This window comes from Schistocerca gregaria, chromosome 3 (genome assembly GCF_023897955.1).
Source record: "Schistocerca gregaria isolate iqSchGreg1 chromosome 3, iqSchGreg1.2, whole genome shotgun sequence".
NCBI lineage: Eukaryota > Metazoa > Arthropoda > Insecta > Orthoptera > Acrididae > Schistocerca > Schistocerca gregaria.
The window spans coordinates 849,822,617-849,841,358 of NC_064922.1; the positions used below are offsets into that span (position 1 = coordinate 849,822,617).

General features: G+C 45.1%; 1 protein-coding gene across 1 annotated transcript in view; it reads right to left on the reverse strand.

Annotated features, from left to right (window-relative positions):
• Positions 1-2,692: 2,692 nt before the first annotated feature.
• Positions 2,693-18,742, reverse strand: part of LOC126355789 (galactoside alpha-(1,2)-fucosyltransferase 2-like) — a 115,513-nt gene continuing 99,463 nt past the window's right edge. The window contains exon 7 of the mRNA XM_050006197.1: positions 2,693-4,413. Within this exon, the coding sequence (XP_049862154.1) occupies positions 4,177-4,413 (237 nt within the window). The 3' untranslated portion in view covers positions 2,693-4,176. The remainder of the gene's footprint in view (positions 4,414-18,742) is intronic.

The window sequence follows — 18,742 nt, forward strand, 5'->3', positions numbered from 1 at the left end:
GAGTAATTTTTTTTGTTGTGATTCTAAGGAAAACTTCGAAATGAAAACGGAGAATTTCTTTCAGGTATCTCTGTGCATGGCCTGAACGAACTCCTACCTGAGTTACGTCTTTACAAAAGCCTCAGTGACAAGTTAATTGAGCTGCAAGTTTGTGTAACCGACAAGATTCAGTCATATTACCAAAAGTCACGTAGTTTGAGGAACGATGGTTTTTTTTGTGGTGGATCTCATGAAATTGAGAATTCGAAACGGAGAATCTCCTTCAGAGAGCTCTGTGCATCGTCTGAACTAAGTCACCTGTGTGCATAGAGTAAGGACAGACCACCGAAAGAGTCTAAAGTAGCGGCGTCGCAATTCTAGCTAATTTGTGAACAAAAATTTTAGGCAGTCTGGGACCGTTGTTTTTGCGTTGAATTCGCGGTACACAAATACAGGTTTGATTATATATATATGCTTACACAGTTTCGATTCTTGGCATGTTCGTACTTCCTTTTATATGTTTGGGAATGTTTCTCAACGATTCAGGTTATGACATGCTTATAACTGAAGCATAACTCTTTGCTCGGAAGTTCTCAATACGATTCTTAGCTCTATCACATTCTATAGGTGAAAGTGCGATGATTGTCGAGTTTATTCGTTAATTCTGTTCCAATGACTGCAAGCTGCTGCTAGCTGAGAGTCTCTGGGACTGAGTCTCACAAAGAAAAACGTCGCAAACGTTGCATGTTCGAAATATGTCATCTGTAAAGGAATAAAATATTTTGGAGCGAGTCGACTAAGCATTTGTGCGCAGGTAGAAAGGAACGAGGTAAATGCCATTGTGGTTCCTTTACCAGCGACCCGTGGATTGCAGTTCTCTGTAAGAATTGCGAATTTGTTGTTGTTGACTACCTAGTCCGGTCACAAATGTGAACTTTCCATTGAAACTTCTCTCCCTACGTCTGTTTGTCAGAGAGTGTTTGTGTAAGAAAAAATAGTTGTGGGAACAAATTTAAAAGTGTATTAAGTACAGTAACGCTGTACTACCATTTTTATGATTGTTTTGGAAGCAAGTACAGGCCAGTCGCACTGATTCAGAAGAGAGAAATAAATTTCCCGTTTGATGAAAGCTCGTTATGGTCTGTCTGTTCAAGACAGTGACGCAGATAAAGGTATCCCATGAAGTATAAACGAAATGACGTGAAATTACAGAAACGAAAAGCTGAAATGGTCTGCCATTTATTTGAAGTGAGAAATACTGTGAAAGAAACATTTATGGAAGATGCTGAAAGTGATCCCCTGTAAAATCAAGCTGTGCACATCTAAGCATATTCAGATACACCCAGCGTACAGTTCGGAAATCGATGGTGGCAACTTCACAACTGATGTTCGTCTTTCTGTTCCTGTGTTGTGTATGGACTTGTTTCATAGACCTTGTTCTTCACGTGCCCCACAGGAAAAAATCACGTGTTGTTAGATCCGACGAAGTTAGTGGCCATAAATGGTTGCTGACAGCTTGTTCCTCAGTGAAGACATCATGGATTCGTTCCAGGGATACCTTAGATGTGTGGCATGTTGCTTAGACATGTCGCACGTTACCCCATCTTGCTAGAAGAAGCTGTATTGTCTTTCATATTCAGTGAGTTGAGTACAAAAATTAGCAAAAATTTCCATATTTGCAATCGTGTTGAGGGTAGTGTAAAAAAATATCGGTTCAAAGATGCGTATGTCTGTTACGCCGCATCAAACGCCGATTTTTTCATAGTGTAGTGGTTGCTGACAGTGTTAGGATTCTCCGTTACCCAGCATTTCGTGTTCTGTGAATTCACATGAGCGAAAGCTGAAACCATGTATTATCACACATGATGTAATTGAAAGGGTCTAACAAACCATCTTTGGCGTTATTTAAAAGCCACGTGCAGTCATCTACACGTTCCTGACTGTCATCTTTCCATAATTGCTATACAATCATCACACGCTATGGCTTCAGATTACGATATTTCAATATCCGCTGGAAACTTCTCGTACTTACCTGTACATTCGCCTGTTGCGCCAATTTACTTGAGACTTCTTTGGACTCTGAATAATTTTTAGGTGAATGTCTGCAGTAACTTCTGGTGTGCGAACGGGAAGAATTTTTTGTCGTTTTACATTTTGCACTGTTTCGTAGGTGCGCAAATGTTTTTACAGACTTTGTATTGCTCTCTTTGTTTGTAGTCTTTTATCCGTATACTTGACACCGAAAATTTCGCGAGTTTCCTCACTCGAACACGTTTTCACACTTGCTTCCACAATTTCAGTTCTTCCTTCTACCGAGAAAGTCATTTTGCAGACAGCAGAGAGGAACGTCGAACTTCAGCAATGAAATAAACTGACATGTTGACAGAAGACTGCCAACAATCGATTATTCCGCAAAACTGTCTACTGTTGTGGCTGTTTACTTCAGAAGAGAAATACTGCATTCGCATTCAAGTGCTATTTTTAACTGCGTCGGTCTGTACTTTGGGATGGACAACAATTCGGCAGGAGTACGTGCAGCAATGGAGCGGATTTGTCATTAAACACAGATAACACACTCGTGATCTTGCGTTTCATTCATCTCAGTCAAAGTCACCAAATATTTGAGGTGCATATATGGAACTGGCATCAATGTGTTGTGAAAGTACTGCACTATGTTTTGTTTTAGTTTCATTTGGGGAAATAAATTATGAAATCGACACATAAAAATCTATTTATTACTAATTTAACATGACCAGATTAAGACTCCCAGCCCCTCTCTTTGATCGGACCAGGAATAAAACACACATATACATAATGATAATAACAAGAATAAATGTCATTATGATTAACAAGAATACTGATGTCATTATGATTAACAAGAATACTGATTGGTTTAGCAATATCGAGCAACTTCATGTAACAGGCACAATATAGTTCCTTCACACAGTTCTGGGAATGAATTGTAAAGGTTGTCGAAAAAGTCTACTGAATAGAGTTTATGTAAATGGTAACGTGTTAAACTCATGTGTGTGCACACAGAGAAATGGGTTAGATGCGCCGTGTAATATGAAACTTGCAAATTTGCGTGCACTCTGCACACTTCACATGAAGTTTTAAGCTGTATTTACATATTATTAATGAAATATTGACATAAATTAACGAAACACACAAGCACACAAACTCCAGAATGTGTTATTTGTTCAAAAACTGTTGCAGCCAATAGCAACGATTGTGGAGGAGAAACGATTTTTTAAGAAAAATGAAATGAAATGATCGTATGGCATTGTTGGCCGGGACGCCCCATGCGGGGAAGTTCGCCCGCCGTATTGCAAGTCCTTTTGAATTGACGCCACTTCGGCGATTTGCGTGTCAATGATGACGAAATGATGATAGAGAACACACAACACCCAGTCATCGCGAGGTAGATAAAATCCCTGACCCCGCCGGGAATCGAACCCGGGACCCCGTGCACGGGAAGCGAGAACACTACCGCAACACCACCAGCTGCAGACATTTTTAAGTAAAGTGGCTTCTATGAAGTTGGATTATTTCTGTTTCAGTTTACCTGCAAATGTTGGTTTACATCTAATAGCTTCTGATCTAAATTTCATGGCATTAGTCTCGATGTTCAACTATTATTCTAGTGCTATTTTATCGAAACCTGCATTTTCTAACCGTGGCTGTGTGAAAATACAGGTTCTTACAATAAGGTAATCTTTGTATAAAATATCCCTTGGCTGAAATATTAAGTGTGTGTGTGTGCTCGACACTATCTGTGTTTTCAAAGTTTAGATATTGTGAAAAGTTTCCTGGCATCTGCAGCAATGTGTACCTCGCCGAAGGGACTCAACAGTCCAATACGAGGACACTGGATGATGCAAATAACACAAAAAACTGATTTAGTTATTATCTTAGGAAGTTGTTTACGTTATAATAAAACACTGGTAGTTTTATTTACTATAAAATAGTCCATCGTTTTTTGCTGTAGGGCACCACTGAAACAGTTACTGTCAGTGGTGAGGCTGTAATGCCTGGCCATGAACCATGCCTCAACAGCTCAGTCAGTATGAACGTTGCCCTTGAAACACAAGGTTTCAAACTTTAGAAAAACTTGGGCATAATGTCCCAGATAGGCGGTAGGTACAACACCAGTCAGCTAGAGGGCTTTACTTTCAGCAGTAGGCTGCAGCAGCAGTGTTACGCGACGAGTCGCCATCCCGGCACCATGGCCGCCATCTTGTGGGCTGAGGGCCCATCCTTTGCACCGTGGCTGGGCGCATCATACACTATGGTTCTTCCGCCACACAAGATGGCGGCTGACAGTCCAAAGGTGCCGTAGGTCATGATGAGGTGCTGGCAGGAGGACAGCAGGCACAGGTCATCTGCCGGAGAGTCCGAAGACATCAGGAACCCCACACTGGCTGGCGAGTCCTTCTGAAAAGAGATGGGTCTCAGCTTGGTTTCTTAACATCGCTCTGCTCTAAAATGTGTGTGTGAGTGTGTACCTGGGGCACGATTCAAAATCTATAGAAGCAAAACAATATATTTTGTGCAGGTAGTGCTACACAGCTCATATTTGAAAATTTCAAAACTGTCACGAGCTTCTGATAAAATAAGTCTCCATTAACTACCAGTTTCGAGCATCTGATCATCTTCAGCTGTCATAAAAGTATTTACAATAGGCTACATGGCAATGATCTTACAAATGAAATGAAAGCCGTTCTGGGTCACCACCATCCAAAGGAAAATATACCATACAGTCTCAGAGTTAAGTGATCTTCATATACACTCCTGGAAATTGAAATAAGAACACGGTGAATTCATTGTCCCAGGAAGGGGAAACTTTATTGACACATTCCTGGGGTCAGATACATCACATGATCACACTGACATAACCACAGGCACATAGACACAGGCAACAGAGCATGCACAATGTCGGCACTAGTACAGTGTATATCCACCTTTCGCAGCAATGCAGGCTGCTATTTTCCCATGGAGACAATCGTAGAGATGCTGGATGTAGTCCTGTGGAACGGCTTGCCATGCCATTTCCACCTGGCGCCTCAGTTGGACCAGCGTTCGTGCTGGACGTGCAGACCGCGTGAGACGACGCTTCATCCAGTCCCAAACATGCTCAATGGGGGACAGATCCGGAGATCTTGCTGGCCAGGGTAGTTGACTTACACCTTCTAGAGCACGTTGGGTGGCACGGGATACATGCGGACGTGCATTGTCCTGTTGGAATAGCAAGTTCCCTTGCCGGTCTAGGAATGGTAGAACGATGAGTTCGATGACGGTTTGGATGTACCGTGCACTATTCAGTGTCCCCTCGACGATCACCAGAGGTGTACGGCCAGTGTAGGAGATCGCTCCCCACACCATGATGCCGGGTGTTGGCCCTGTGTGCCTCGGTCGTATGCAGTCCTGATTGTGGCGCTCACCTGCACGGGGCCAAACACGCATACGACCATCATTGGCACCAAGGCAGAAGCGACTCTCATCACTGAAGACGACACGTCTCCATTCGTCCCTCCATTCACGCCTGTCGCGACACCACTGAAGGCGGGCTGCACGATGTTGGGGCGTGAGCGGAAGACGGCCTAACGGTGTGCGGGACCGTAGCCCAGCTTCATGGAGACGGTTGCGAATGGTCCTCGCCGATACCCCAGGAGCAACAGTGTCCCTAATTTGCTGGGAAGTGGCGGTGCGGTCCCCTACGGCACTGCGTAGGATCCTACGGTCTTGGCGTGCATCCGTGCGTCGCTGCGGTCCGGTCCCAGGTCGACGGGCACGTGCACCTTCCGCCGACCACTGGCGACAACATCGATGTACTGTGGAGACCTCACGCCCCACGTGTTGAGCAATTCGGCGGTACGTCCACCCGGCCTCCCGCATGCCCACTATATGCCCTCGCTCAAAGTCCGTCAACTGCACATACGGTTCACGTCCACGCTATCGCGGCATGCTACCAGTGTTAAAGACTGCGATGGAGCTCCGTATGCCACGGCAAACTGGTTGACACTGACGGCGGCGATGCACAAATGCTGCGCAGCTAGCGCCGTTCGACGGCCAACACCGCGGTTCCCGGTGTGTCCGCTGTGCCGTGCGTGTGATCACTGCTTGTACAGCCCTCTCGCAGTGTCCGGAGCAAGTATGGTGGGTCTGACACACCGGTGTCAATGTGTTCTTTTTTCTATTTCCAGGAGTGTATTATCATAATCAGGTTCTATCCTTTTGTGTGGAGTGCATTCAACATACTTAGTACTAAAGCTCCATTAGAACATTTCACTATTGAGTGTACTGAGGTCAGTCACATAGAATGGCTTTTATTTAATTTGACGCCACAATAAGAATGTTGCTATATAGGCTGATGTAAATAACTTTGTGATGCCTGAAGATGATTTGAGCTGTTAGTAGATAAAGAATTACTTTATCAGCAGCTTACGGCAGTATTGAAACATGACTTTTAAAAAATAATACAAATGAAAGAAATAGCAAGATACAAAACAGAATGTGACTCAAATGGAAACAGCAGAGAATGGAAATGGAAACACACCCAAAAAACTTCTTCTCCTATCAGCCGTTTTGATGACTGATGAGGGCCAGATTGTTGATAGTAGACTAACAATGAACAAATTTATGGAGTTGGTACATCTATACCCTGCAAATGACTGTGAAGTCCATGGCAGAGGGAGCGTCCCACTGTACCAGTTATTAGAGATTTTTCCCATTCCTCTCGTGTATGGAGCACGAGAAGAATGACTGTTTAAATACGTCTGTGGTCAATGTGCTGATGCGCAGGAAAAACAATTGCTGTTGATAGCAATAATTTTTGTTTAAGAAAGAATACAGGATGTGTTTAAAGTACAGGTAACAGATTAAAATGAAATAAATTAATAAATACTTCCACGCACACTGTAACTGATCTAATATTGTCCTCATGATCCATATGGGAGTGATACGTAGGGGGTTGTAGTATATTCCTAGATTCATAATTTATAGTGTTTTATGGAACTTTGTAAGTAGGGTTTCTCGGAAAACCCTGTCTATCTTGAAGAGCCTGCCCGTACGATTCTTCCAGCATATCTCTGACACTCTCCCGTATGTCAAACAAACCTGTTAGCATTCGTACCACTCTTCTCCATATGATTATACTTGACATCCCCTGTTATTCCTATCTGGTACATGTCCCATCCACTTGAGCAGTATTCTAGAACAGGTTGCACGAATGAAGCTGTTTGCATTTCTCTAGTATTTTTTTTTCTTTTATTAAAATGTTACAAGTTCCACAGGACCAAAGTGAGGAGTAAACCTCCGGGGGCGTGAAACAAGGCAGTACACGAAATTAACACCAGCAAAGTTAGTAATAAATAAAATACATTTACCTAAATCCTATGTAGACGACAGTATAATTGTCATAATCAACAATATAACACAGGAATTAGCTCAATTTTTACCAGGAACTGTTCGAAAGAATAGGAGGCGTGAGCTTTGAGGAAATTCTTCAATTTAGGCTTGAAAGTGCGAGAATTACTGACAAGATTTTTTTTTAATTCTTGACGTAGCCTACTGAAAATTGTTGCAGCAGAATACTGCACACCTTTCTGCCCATTAATCAAGTAAGTGCGATCCAAATGCATATCTAATTTCTGCCTGGTATTAACTGACTGAAGGCCGCTAGTTCTTGGGAATAAGTTCACGTTGTAAACAATAAATAACATTAGAGCAAATATATACAGGGAGGCCAGTGTCAGGATTCTCAGTGCCCTGAGCAGTGATGGACAAAAGGTTCGAAAAATTATGCCACTTATTGTTCAAACTGTCCGTTTCTGAGCCAAAAGTATGCTTTGTGAAAGGAAAGAGTTACCCTAGAACATAACGCTGTATGTCATAAGGGAATGAAAAGATTATAGCAACAAACCGAAGTGTGCATCTGATTTGCCTACAAGAGAGCCAATGTCATCGTTCCAATGCATATCTCTACATGGTGTTACAACTATATACATACATATATATATATATATATATATATATATATATATATATATATATATATATATATATATATACACTCCTGGAAATGGAAAAAAGAACACATTGACACCGGTGTGTCAGACCCACCATACTTGCTCCGGACACTGCGAGAGGGCTGTACAAGCAATGATCACACGCACAGCACTGCGGACACACCAGGAACCGCGGTGTTGGCCGTCGAATGGCGCTAACTGCGCAGCATTTATGGACCGCTGCCGTCAGTGTCAGCCAGTTTGCCGTGCCATACGGAGCTCCATCGCAGTCTTTAACACTGGTAGCATGCCGCGACAGCGTGGACGTGAACCGTATGTGCAGTTGACGGACATTGAGCGAGGGCGTATAGTGGGGATGCGGGAGGCCGGGTGGACGTACCGCCGAATTGCTCAACACGTGGGGCGTGAGGTCTCCACAGTACATCGATGTTGTCGCCAGTGGTCGGCGGAAGGTGCACGTGCCCGTCGACCTGGGACCGGACCGCAGCGACGCACGGATGCACGCCAAGACCGTAGGATCCTACGCAGTGCCGTAGGGGACCGCACCGCCACTTCCCAGCAAATTAGGGACACTGTTGCTCCTGAGGTATCGGCGAGGACCATTCGCAACCGTCTCCATGAAGCTGGGCTACGATCCCGCACACCGTTAGGCCGTCTTCCGCTCACGCCCCAACATCGTGCAGCCCGCCTCCAGTGGTGTCGCGACAGGCGTGAATGGAGGGACGAATGGAGACGTGTCGTCTTCAGCGATGAGAGTCGCTTCTGCCTTGGTGCCAATGATGGTCGTATGCGTGTTTGGCGCCGTGCAGGTGAGCGCCACAATCAGGACTGCATACGACCGAGGCACACAGGGCCAACACCCGGCATCATGATGTGGGGAGCGATCTCCTACACTGGCCGTACACCTCTGGTGATCGTCGAGGGGACACTGAATAGTGCATGGTACATCCAAACCGTCATCGAACCCATCGTTCTACCATTCCTAGACCGGCAAGGGAACTTGCTGTTCCAACAGGACCATGCACGTCCGCATGTATCCCGTGCCACCCAACGTGCTCTAGAAGGTGTAAGTCAACTACCCTGGCCAGCAAGATCTCCGGATCTGTCCCCCATTGAGCATGTTTGGGACTGGATGAAGCGTCGTCTCACGCGGTCTGCACGTCCAGCACGAACGCTGGTCCAACTGAGGCGCCAGGTGGAAATGGCATGGCAAGCCGTTCCACAGGACTACATCCAGCATCTCTACGATCGTCTCCATGGGAAAATAGCAGCCTGCATTGCTGCGAAAGGTGGATATACACTGTACTAGTGCCGACATTGTGCATGCTCTGTTGCCTGTGTCTATGTGCCTGTGGTTATGTCAGTGTGATCATGTGATGTATCTGACCCCAGGAATGTGTCAATAAAGTTTCCCCTTCCTGGGACAATGAATTCACCGTGTTCTTATTTTAATTTCCAACTATGAAACCTTAAGAAGATCCGAGTGACTATTACTCTAGCTTTTTTCAGACAATACTTTGTTATAAATAACTATATCATTCGCAAAAAGTCTGAGGTTACTATTAACGTTGTCTGCAAAGTCATTAGTACACAACATGAACAACAAACACCCTACCACACTTCCCTGTGGCACACTAGAAGTTACTTCTTCATCTGCCAATAACTTTCCATCCAAGATAACATGCTATGTCCTCTCTATCAAGATATCTTCAATCCAATACAAATTTTGCTTGATACCGTCGTAAGATCGTATTTTTGATAATAAGCATAGATGTGGCACTGTGTGAAATACTTTAGGAAATCGTGAAATACTGCGTCTACCTAATTGCCTTGATCAAGACTTTCAGTATGTCATATGGAAAAAAGCGAGTTGGGTTTCACGTGGGTGATGTTTTCTGAATCCATGCTGGATGGCGTGGAGGAGGCCGTTCTGTTCGAGATCTCTCATTGCGTCTGAGCTCAGAGTATGTTCCAAAATTCTACAACAAATATTTGTCAAGGATACTGAACTGTCGTTTTGTGGATTACTTCTACTACCCTTCTTGTAAATGGTTGTGATATGTGCTTTCTTCTAACTACTGTGCACGGTTTCTTGTTCAAGGAATCTACGATAAATTGGAGAGGATACCAGAGCCGCGAATTCGATACAGAATCTGGTAGTGATTCCATCGACCCCTGGAGTTTTGTTCTCTTTTAGCGATTTCAGCTGCCTCCCAACACGGCTGACACTAACATTTATATCACTCATCTTTCCAACAGTGTGAGGATTAACTTGGGTAAATGCCCTCAGATTTTCAATTGTAAACGAACATTTGAAACCAGAGTTTAACGTTTCTGCTTCTACTTTGCTACTGTCGATATTAGTTCCTTTCTGGTCCATGAGTGACTGGACACTAACTTTGGTACCACTGACAGCCTTTACACACCACCAGAATTTCTATGGGTTCTGTGGGAGAAAGTTCTATAACAGCCTACTACGGTAGTATTGGAACAACAGTGCTATGAGCCCAAAGTACTATCCAAGATGACGGCGATGACGTCTTCCAAGATGGCAGCCGTGACGTCAATCAAGATGGCGGATTTTGGTGGGAAAGTGCTACGCCACCCTCGCCCAGAAAAATGGCGCAAAGTTCAAATTCCAACATGATAATGCATTACATCACGCTTACCTCTACTAAGCAAAGAAAACTGTCAGAAAAAAGTACTTGTCTTTATTATTTAACCAATTTCAAGCAGGTGTGTTCTCCACTGGGCCTGGCCTCCAACTGGCTTAGTTCATATTGGTGCCACCAGAGGGCACTCTCCTGAAATCAGGTGCTGACACAAGTACCGTTATTCCAGATGGCTGCACGCAGTCTGTTCACCACAAGCTTCAGAGCCCAACTGGCTTAGTTCATATCGGTGTCACCAGAGGGCGCTCTCCTGCTGTCAGATCCTGACGCAAGTACCGGTATTCAAGATGACGACACCCAGTGTGTTCACCGCAAGGTCCAGAGCCAAACTGACTTAGTTCATATCGTGGGCACCAGAGGACGCTACTGTGAAGTCGGGTGATGACACAAGATCGCCGGCCGCGGTGGTCTAGCGGTTCTAGGCGCTTAGTCCGGAACCGCGCAACTGCTACGTCGCCGATCTGAATCCTGCCTCGGGCATGGATGTGTGTGATGTCCTTAGGTTAGTTAGGTTTAAGTAGTTCTAAGTTCTAGGGGACTCATGACCACAGATGTTAAGTCCCATAGTGATCAGAGCCATTTGAACCATTTGAACACAAGATCGTCTGTTCTCTCTCTCTCTCACGTGCGTTTTAACCGCACACACACCGTGTCAGTGGCCCGCGAGTGAGCGACCGCTTACATCACAGCCTCAAGCCCGCACCTTTATACTCACACCGAACATAGTCTTCTGTAAATATGCTAACGAATTTAACTGAACACAAGTGACACCAGCATCGCTCATCTAACCTATCAATTACCTATGTACTTAACTCCATTTCAATTTTAGTCATATTCAATAAGTCAATTTAAAATTTCAATATTCAATTATCAAATGAGAAGTTCTGCATTTTTCCACTATGAGCACCACGCCCCCTTACTGACCTATGTTGGCAGGCTAATGTGTACTAACGTGCACTAACCTATACTACTGTGTACTAATGTGCACAGTGATTGACGTCGTTCAAGATGGTGGAGCGAAATGGCGGGAAAACAGATCCAAACACAAGTCTTTATTTTACAGGGGGGTGTCTCCACCACGAGATTTACTGTCCAGCTGACATAGTACACATTACTGCCATCTGATCGTACTGTCATCCCCCCTAACCTAATCCCAGATTGTGGTCTGTAGGGGCTAGAATTGTGCTGAAATTACTCAGGCTGCGCTATGTTGTTGGGGAGAGTAAGGAAGGAGTCCATTCTGTTTACTTTCGAACATTTTATTTGGAGATCGAATATATTTATCACACTGAACCAAAACACTCCCCACATTATCGTTGCACTCACAATATACTCTCTGCAGACAGCAAACAACTCCTAGTTTACGAAAATAATTTAATTACAAACACTCACATTCATCCTAAATAATTTAGCAAACGTATGTCTAGACGCGCTCAGTACTCGTAAACTGTCCAAATAACTCATAGCACAGCCTACACACCTGCTCGCAAGATAATTCAATCAACGCCTGCAAGCACCCTCCGCCAACCCCTATCCAGTAGAGCACACCGACAGCCCCAACGAGGTGGCGCAGCCGTCAACTGTCAAACCACGCACAGGCCTCCGCTTGCGTCTCGCAAGCGCGACATCTCATTCATACTTCATTTCTGAGAAATTCTTATCCAAATACTTGTTCACCTAGACACACGTGCTGACGTGATCGGGCGGGAGCGCAGCCGCGAGCTGCCCCCGACCGTAGGTGAAAGTTGCGTCTATACAGTTTCCCTTATCCCCACGTCACAGAACTCCAAGGAGCAGCCCCATACTCGAGACACCTCAGGCCAGCATTTTCTTTACCGCGGATGGCGGTGTCGCCGTAACTGCCGTCTGATTCACATCTGCTGTGCGCAAGCTACGTAAATTTAATTATTAACTGCGTTTTTCTTACTTGTCACTTCTTTTTCCGTGTGTTTTTGCTTTTAGGAAGCTTTAATTTTCGAGTACCAATAATAGTGTTCCACAGATTTGATGTTTGTTTTGAATACAGTCCAGAGATAGTTAATGCTTCATTTCATTGTTTTCAACAAGAAGTGTCTAGTTACCACTGTTTGGTCAGCTATGAGCTGCCTTTAGTGAATTAGCAGTCTTGTTAAAAGTTGATTACTTAACTCTCTACAGTAAATCGTTGCTATCTTGATGTGTGACTGCTGTGTACGGACGCAGGAGGAGCTGGCCACTGTTTGCAAACAGCTGAACGTGCTGATGGCCACGGTCAGCCGTCTTCTGGCTGCTGCCTCGAAGTGTAGCGGCAGTGGGGAGTCTGGTGCACTGCAAGGTACAGCCCAGGTGTTACATGCTTCACGCACGGTCCCTGCTGTCGATGCATCTTCGCGGGTACCGGGCGCGATTGGGCCACCCTCGCCCCGAGGGGAGTGGCGGGTTGAGCGGCGTTCGCGGCGCACGAGGCGGAGGGTCAATGTGGAGGTTGGCCGTGTGCCGTTGCCCGCTCTGCCTGTGAGTGGACATGTGGCCGCTCCTCCAGCAAGGTCCGAGCAGGCATACGGGGCGGGAGGTTTATTAGTGATTGGGAGCTCCAACGTTAGGCGGGTGATGGAGCCCCTTAGGGAAATAGCGGAAAGGTCGGGGAAGAAGGCCAGTGTTCACTCTGTCTCCTCGCCGGGGGGTCTCATCCGATATGTGGAGGAGGCCCTGCCGGCGGCGATAGAGAGCAGTGGGTGCACCCGACTGAAAATTGTTGCTCATGTCGGCACCAAACATTCCTGCCGTCTGGGTTCAGAGGTCATCCTCAGTTCATACAGGTGGCTGGCGGAGTTGGTGAAGGCAGAAAGTCTCGCTCGCGGGGTGGAATCTGAGCTAACTATTAGTAGTGTCGTTCCCAGAACCGATCGCAGTCCTCTGGTTTGGAACCGAGTGGACGGCTTAAAGGCCTGGCCAGACAGAATGCGGCCTGGCCGTCCGGCCTGTGGCCTCGAACCGCAGCCGACACGCCGCAGTGTTGAATCGCTCATTACTGTACTGCGGCGGTCACACAGAGTGCGGCTCTGACGCACCGGCAACCGGCCTGCCGCACCGGCCTCCGCCGGGTTGTCGCAGATTACAGATTCGCCGCAAGCCGGAGCGGCTGCTTGCCTCTGTTGGCGCCCTCAACTGCTCTGTTATCACGCTGGAAGCGGCGGCGTGAGGCAGTTTTTGGTTTGCAACTCGTAGGGCAGGCATCATGGACACAGAAAGACTTACAGAGGAGGTGAGAGAATACAACTTTTTGTATGATACACGCGATCCTGATTTGGAGGTAGAATACTTTTGTCCTGGATATACTCTTGATAGAAAGCTGAATAGTGTTGTCACTGTGACGTTCATAACTTCCAATATCAACTACTGTAAACTCGGTAGTATGGATCAACGATCGCCAGGAGAACTAGCGAAAAGAACTGTTTGTAACAGAAGAACTGGGATCCACTATCCTTCGGGCATTTTAACCTAATAGTCTTTCCGTCTATGCTTCCAAGGCAGTTCGGAAACCCCTAGTTCTATAAACCCTTCTTCAGATTTCTTCCACATCTCTGTTGCAGGAGTAGGAAAATACTTGGGCTGTAGAACAGTCTTTATTGCCTGGCACACTTCTTTTACAATATCCGAGACTGTTTGAACGTCCTAACCGAAAAGAAAAAGCTATGGTCTGGTGACTGCCGCCTGTAGTCAAGTATCTGGAAAAGATTAAAATAAATTATGCCTATAGAACGAATAGATAAGTTAACGACGAAAGATATGTTTGTTTAAATTCAATGACAATGTCACGAATACAATGAAACAGAACAATCTGTTAAGTAGAAAGTTCTCTCTAGCGGGACATATGGAACAAGATGTTACTATCGAGCCGGCCGCGGTGGTCTCGCGGTTAAGGCGATCAGTCCGGTATAGCGCGTCTGCTACGGTCGCAGGTTCGAATCCTGCCTCGGGCATGGATGTATGTGATGTCCTTAGGTTAGTTAGGTTTAAGTAGTTCTAAGTTCTAGGGGACTGATGACCACAGATGTTAAGTCCCATAGTGCTCAGAGACATTTGAAACATTTTGTTTTTTTGTTACTATCGTTTGCTGTATTCGTAAACACTGCAGATAAATTTATCACTCCACTCGTAATTACGTTGTGGAATACCACTTTCTTCCGCTGAACCTTTCATATGATACTGCAAAACTGAAATGGAACAATTTATATGTCTTCTGTTTGAAGCACAAAGAGGCCACAAACGGTAAAACTTACCTCAGACAAACGGCTTGTCTGTGCCTTGTATTAATTGGCTTTCTCCAGTTCTTTGTGCACTTCTCGGTGCTACCTATTTATCAGGCGATGCATTTCCTTGAAACATTCTCGCGACCTACGAAAATATTTGAAGAGCCTATCTTCGTCAGAGTCTAGATCAATACACAGACGATGGTATTTTCCTAAGCTTTCTCTCTTGTTATCAATGTCGTGCACCCAACATCTCCTCTTCTTGGTGTCATTTCGTATCGCTAGTGCAAGCTACTCATTTCTGCAAATAAAAAAAAGGAAGAACTCGCGCGAAGATAATGTGGCCCGCTTGAAGATTCCAAATCGTCTAACGCCAAGACAAACGCGCTACGCATGCAAGCTTATTAATGGGTTTCGGCCCCTTCCACAACCCTAGAGTAGCTGCGGCCGGCCGGACAACCGCTGCCTGTGTGGCGTCCCTGGCCGCCGTTCGTCGCAGCGGCAGGCCGGATTCTGTCTGGCCAGGCCTTAAACCAGAGGCTCAGACGATTCTGCGGAGATGTGGAGTGGAAATTTCTCGACCTCCGCTATCGGGTGGAGAAATGTAGGGTCCCCCTGAATAGGTCAGGCGTGCAGTACACGCAGGAAGCGGCTACAAGGGTAGCAGAGTACACGTGGAGTGCACATGTGGGTTTTTTAGGTTAGAGAATTCCCTCCCTAGGCCCGAAAAGATGCCTCCTGAGATGCGACAAGGTAGCAGTAGGAAAAAGGCAACAGGGAATGACGATATTAATGTGGTAATAGTAAACAGCAGGAGCGTCTATACAGAGCGTTACAAAAAGGTACGGCCAAACTTTCAGGAAACATTTCTCACACACAAATAAAGAAAAGATGTTATGTTGACATGTGTCCGCAAACGCTTAATTTCCATGTTAGAGCTCATTTTAGTTTCGTCAGTATGTTCTTCCACCTACGCTCAATGGAGCACGTTATTATGATTTCATACGGGTACTCTACCTATGCTGCTAGAACATGTGCCTTTACAAGTACGACGCAACATGTGGTTCATGCACGATGGAGCTCCTGCACATTTCAGTCGAAGTATTCGTACGCTTCTCAACAACAGATTCGGTGACCGATGGATTGGTAGAGGCGGACCAATTCCGTGGCCTCAGATTGGAATGTATACCGCAGAGACAGGCTGGACAGTGAAAGGGGGAGGCGTGTTTACAGCGATAAAAAGTGCAACAGTATCGAAGGAAATTGACGGAGATCCGAAATGTGAAATTTTGGGTGAAGGTCACGGTTAAAGCAGGCTCAAACATGGTAACTGGATGTCTCTATAGGCCCCCTGGCTCAGCAGCTTTTGTGGTAGAACACCTGAAGGAAAATATGGAAAATATTTTGAACAGATTTCCCGACCATGTTATAGTTTTGGGTGGAGATTTTAATTTACCAGATATAGACTGGGAGACTCAAAAGTTTATAACTGGTGGGAGTGACAGACAATCCAGTGAAATTTTTTTAAGTGCATTATCTGAAAACTACCTTGAGCAGTTAAACAGAGAACAGACTCGTTGCGATAACATATTAGACCTTCTGGTGACAACCAGACCCGAACTATTTGAAACAGTTAACGCATAACGGGGGATCAGTGATCATCAAGCAGTTACAGCATCGGTACAGCATCGGTGATTTCAGCCATAAATAGAAATATTAAAAAAAGTAGGAAGATTTTTCTGTTTAGCAAAAGTGACAAAAAGCAGATTTCAGAGTACTTGACGGCGCAATACAAAAGTTTTATCTCAAGTACAGCTAGTATTGAGGATCAGTGGACAAAGTTCAAAGCCATCGTACAATATGCATTAGATGAGTATGTGCCAAACAAGATCGTAAGAGATGGAAAAGAGCCACCGTGGTATAACAACCGAGTTAGAAAACTGCTAGGGAAGCAAAGGGAACTTCACAGCAAACATAAACATAGCCAAAGCATTGCAGACAAACAAAAATTACGCGAAGCGAAATGTAGTGTGAGGAGGGCTATGCGAGAGGCGTTCAATGAATTCGAAAGTAAATTTCTATGTACTGACTTGGCAGATAATCCTAAGAAATTTTGGTCTTATGTCAACGCGGTAGACAGATCAAAACGAAATGTCCAGACGCTCTGTCACCAAAATGGTACTGAAACAGAGGATGACAGACTAAAGGCCGAAATACTGAATGTCTTTTTCCAAAGCTGTTTCACAGAGGAAACTCTGCACTGTAGTTCCTTCTCTAGATTGTCACTCAGGTGACAAAATGGTAGATATCGAAATAGATGACAGACAGATAGAAAAACAATTAAAATCGCTCAAAAGAGGAAAGGCCGCTGTGACCTCTTAGCCACAAACAATCCAGAGCTAATAGAGAGCATCATGACTGATACAGGGATTAGTGATCACAAGGTCGTTGTAGCTAGGCTCAATACCGTTTCTTCCAAATCCACTAGAAACAAACGCAAAATAATTTTATTTAAAAAAGCGGATGAAGTGTCACTATAAGGTTTCCTAAGAGACAATCTCCATTCCTTCCGAACTGACTATGCAAATGTAGACGTGATGTGGCTCAAATTCAAAGATATAGTAGCAACAGCAATTGAGAGATTCATACCTCATAAATTGGTAAGAGATGGAACTGATCCCCCATGGTACACAGAACAGGTCCGAACGCTGTTGCAGAGGCAACGGAAAAAGCATGCGAAGTTCAGAAGAACGCGAAATCCCGACGATTGGCTAAAATTTACAGACGCGCGAAATTTGGTACGGACTTCAATGCGAGATGCCTTTAATAGGTTCCACAACGAAGCACTGTCTCGAAATTTGGCAGAAAATCTGAAGAAATTCTGGTCGTATGTAAAGCACACAAGCGGCAATACGCAGTCAATACCTTCGCTGCGCAGTGCCGATGGTACTGTTACCGACGACTGTGCAGCTAAAACGGAGCTATTGAACGCAGTTTTCCGAAATTCCTTCACCAGGGAAGACAAATGGGATATTCCAGAATTTGAAACACGAACAGCTGCTAGCATGAGTTTCGTAGAAGTAGATACCTTAGGGGTTGCGAAGCAACTCAAATCGCTTGATACGGGCAAGTTTTCAGGTCCAGATTGTATACCGATTAGGTACCTTTCAGATTGCGCTAATACAATAGCTCCCTACTTAGCAGTCATATACAACCGCTCGCTCACCGATAGATCTGTACCTGCAGATTGGAAAATTTCGCAGGTCGCACCAGTGTTTAAGAAGGGTAGTAGGAGTAATCCATCGAACTACAGACCTATATCATTGACGTCGGTTTGCAGTAGGGTTTTGGAGCATATACTGTATTCAAACATTATGAATCACCTCGAAGGGAACGATCTATTGATACGTAATTAGCATGGTTTTTGGAAAACATCGTTCTTGTGCAACGCACAACTAATGGCCGCTATCGACAGGGGATCTCAAGTTGATTCCGTATTTCTAGATTTCCGGAAGGCTGTTGACACCGTTCCTCACAAGCGACTTCTAATCAAGCTGCGGGCCTATGGGGTATCGTCTCAGTTGTGCGACTGGATTCGTGATTTCCTGTCAGGAAGGTCGCAGTTCGTAGTAATAGACGGCAAAACATCGAGTAAAACTGAAGTGATATCAGTTGTTCCCCAGGGAAGCGTCCTGGGACCTCTGCTGTTCCTGATCTATATAAATGACCTGGGTGACAATCTGACCAGTTCTCTTAGGTTGTTCGCAGATGATGCTGTAATTTACCGTTTGGTAAGGTCATCTGAAGACCAGTATTAGTTGCAAAGCGATTT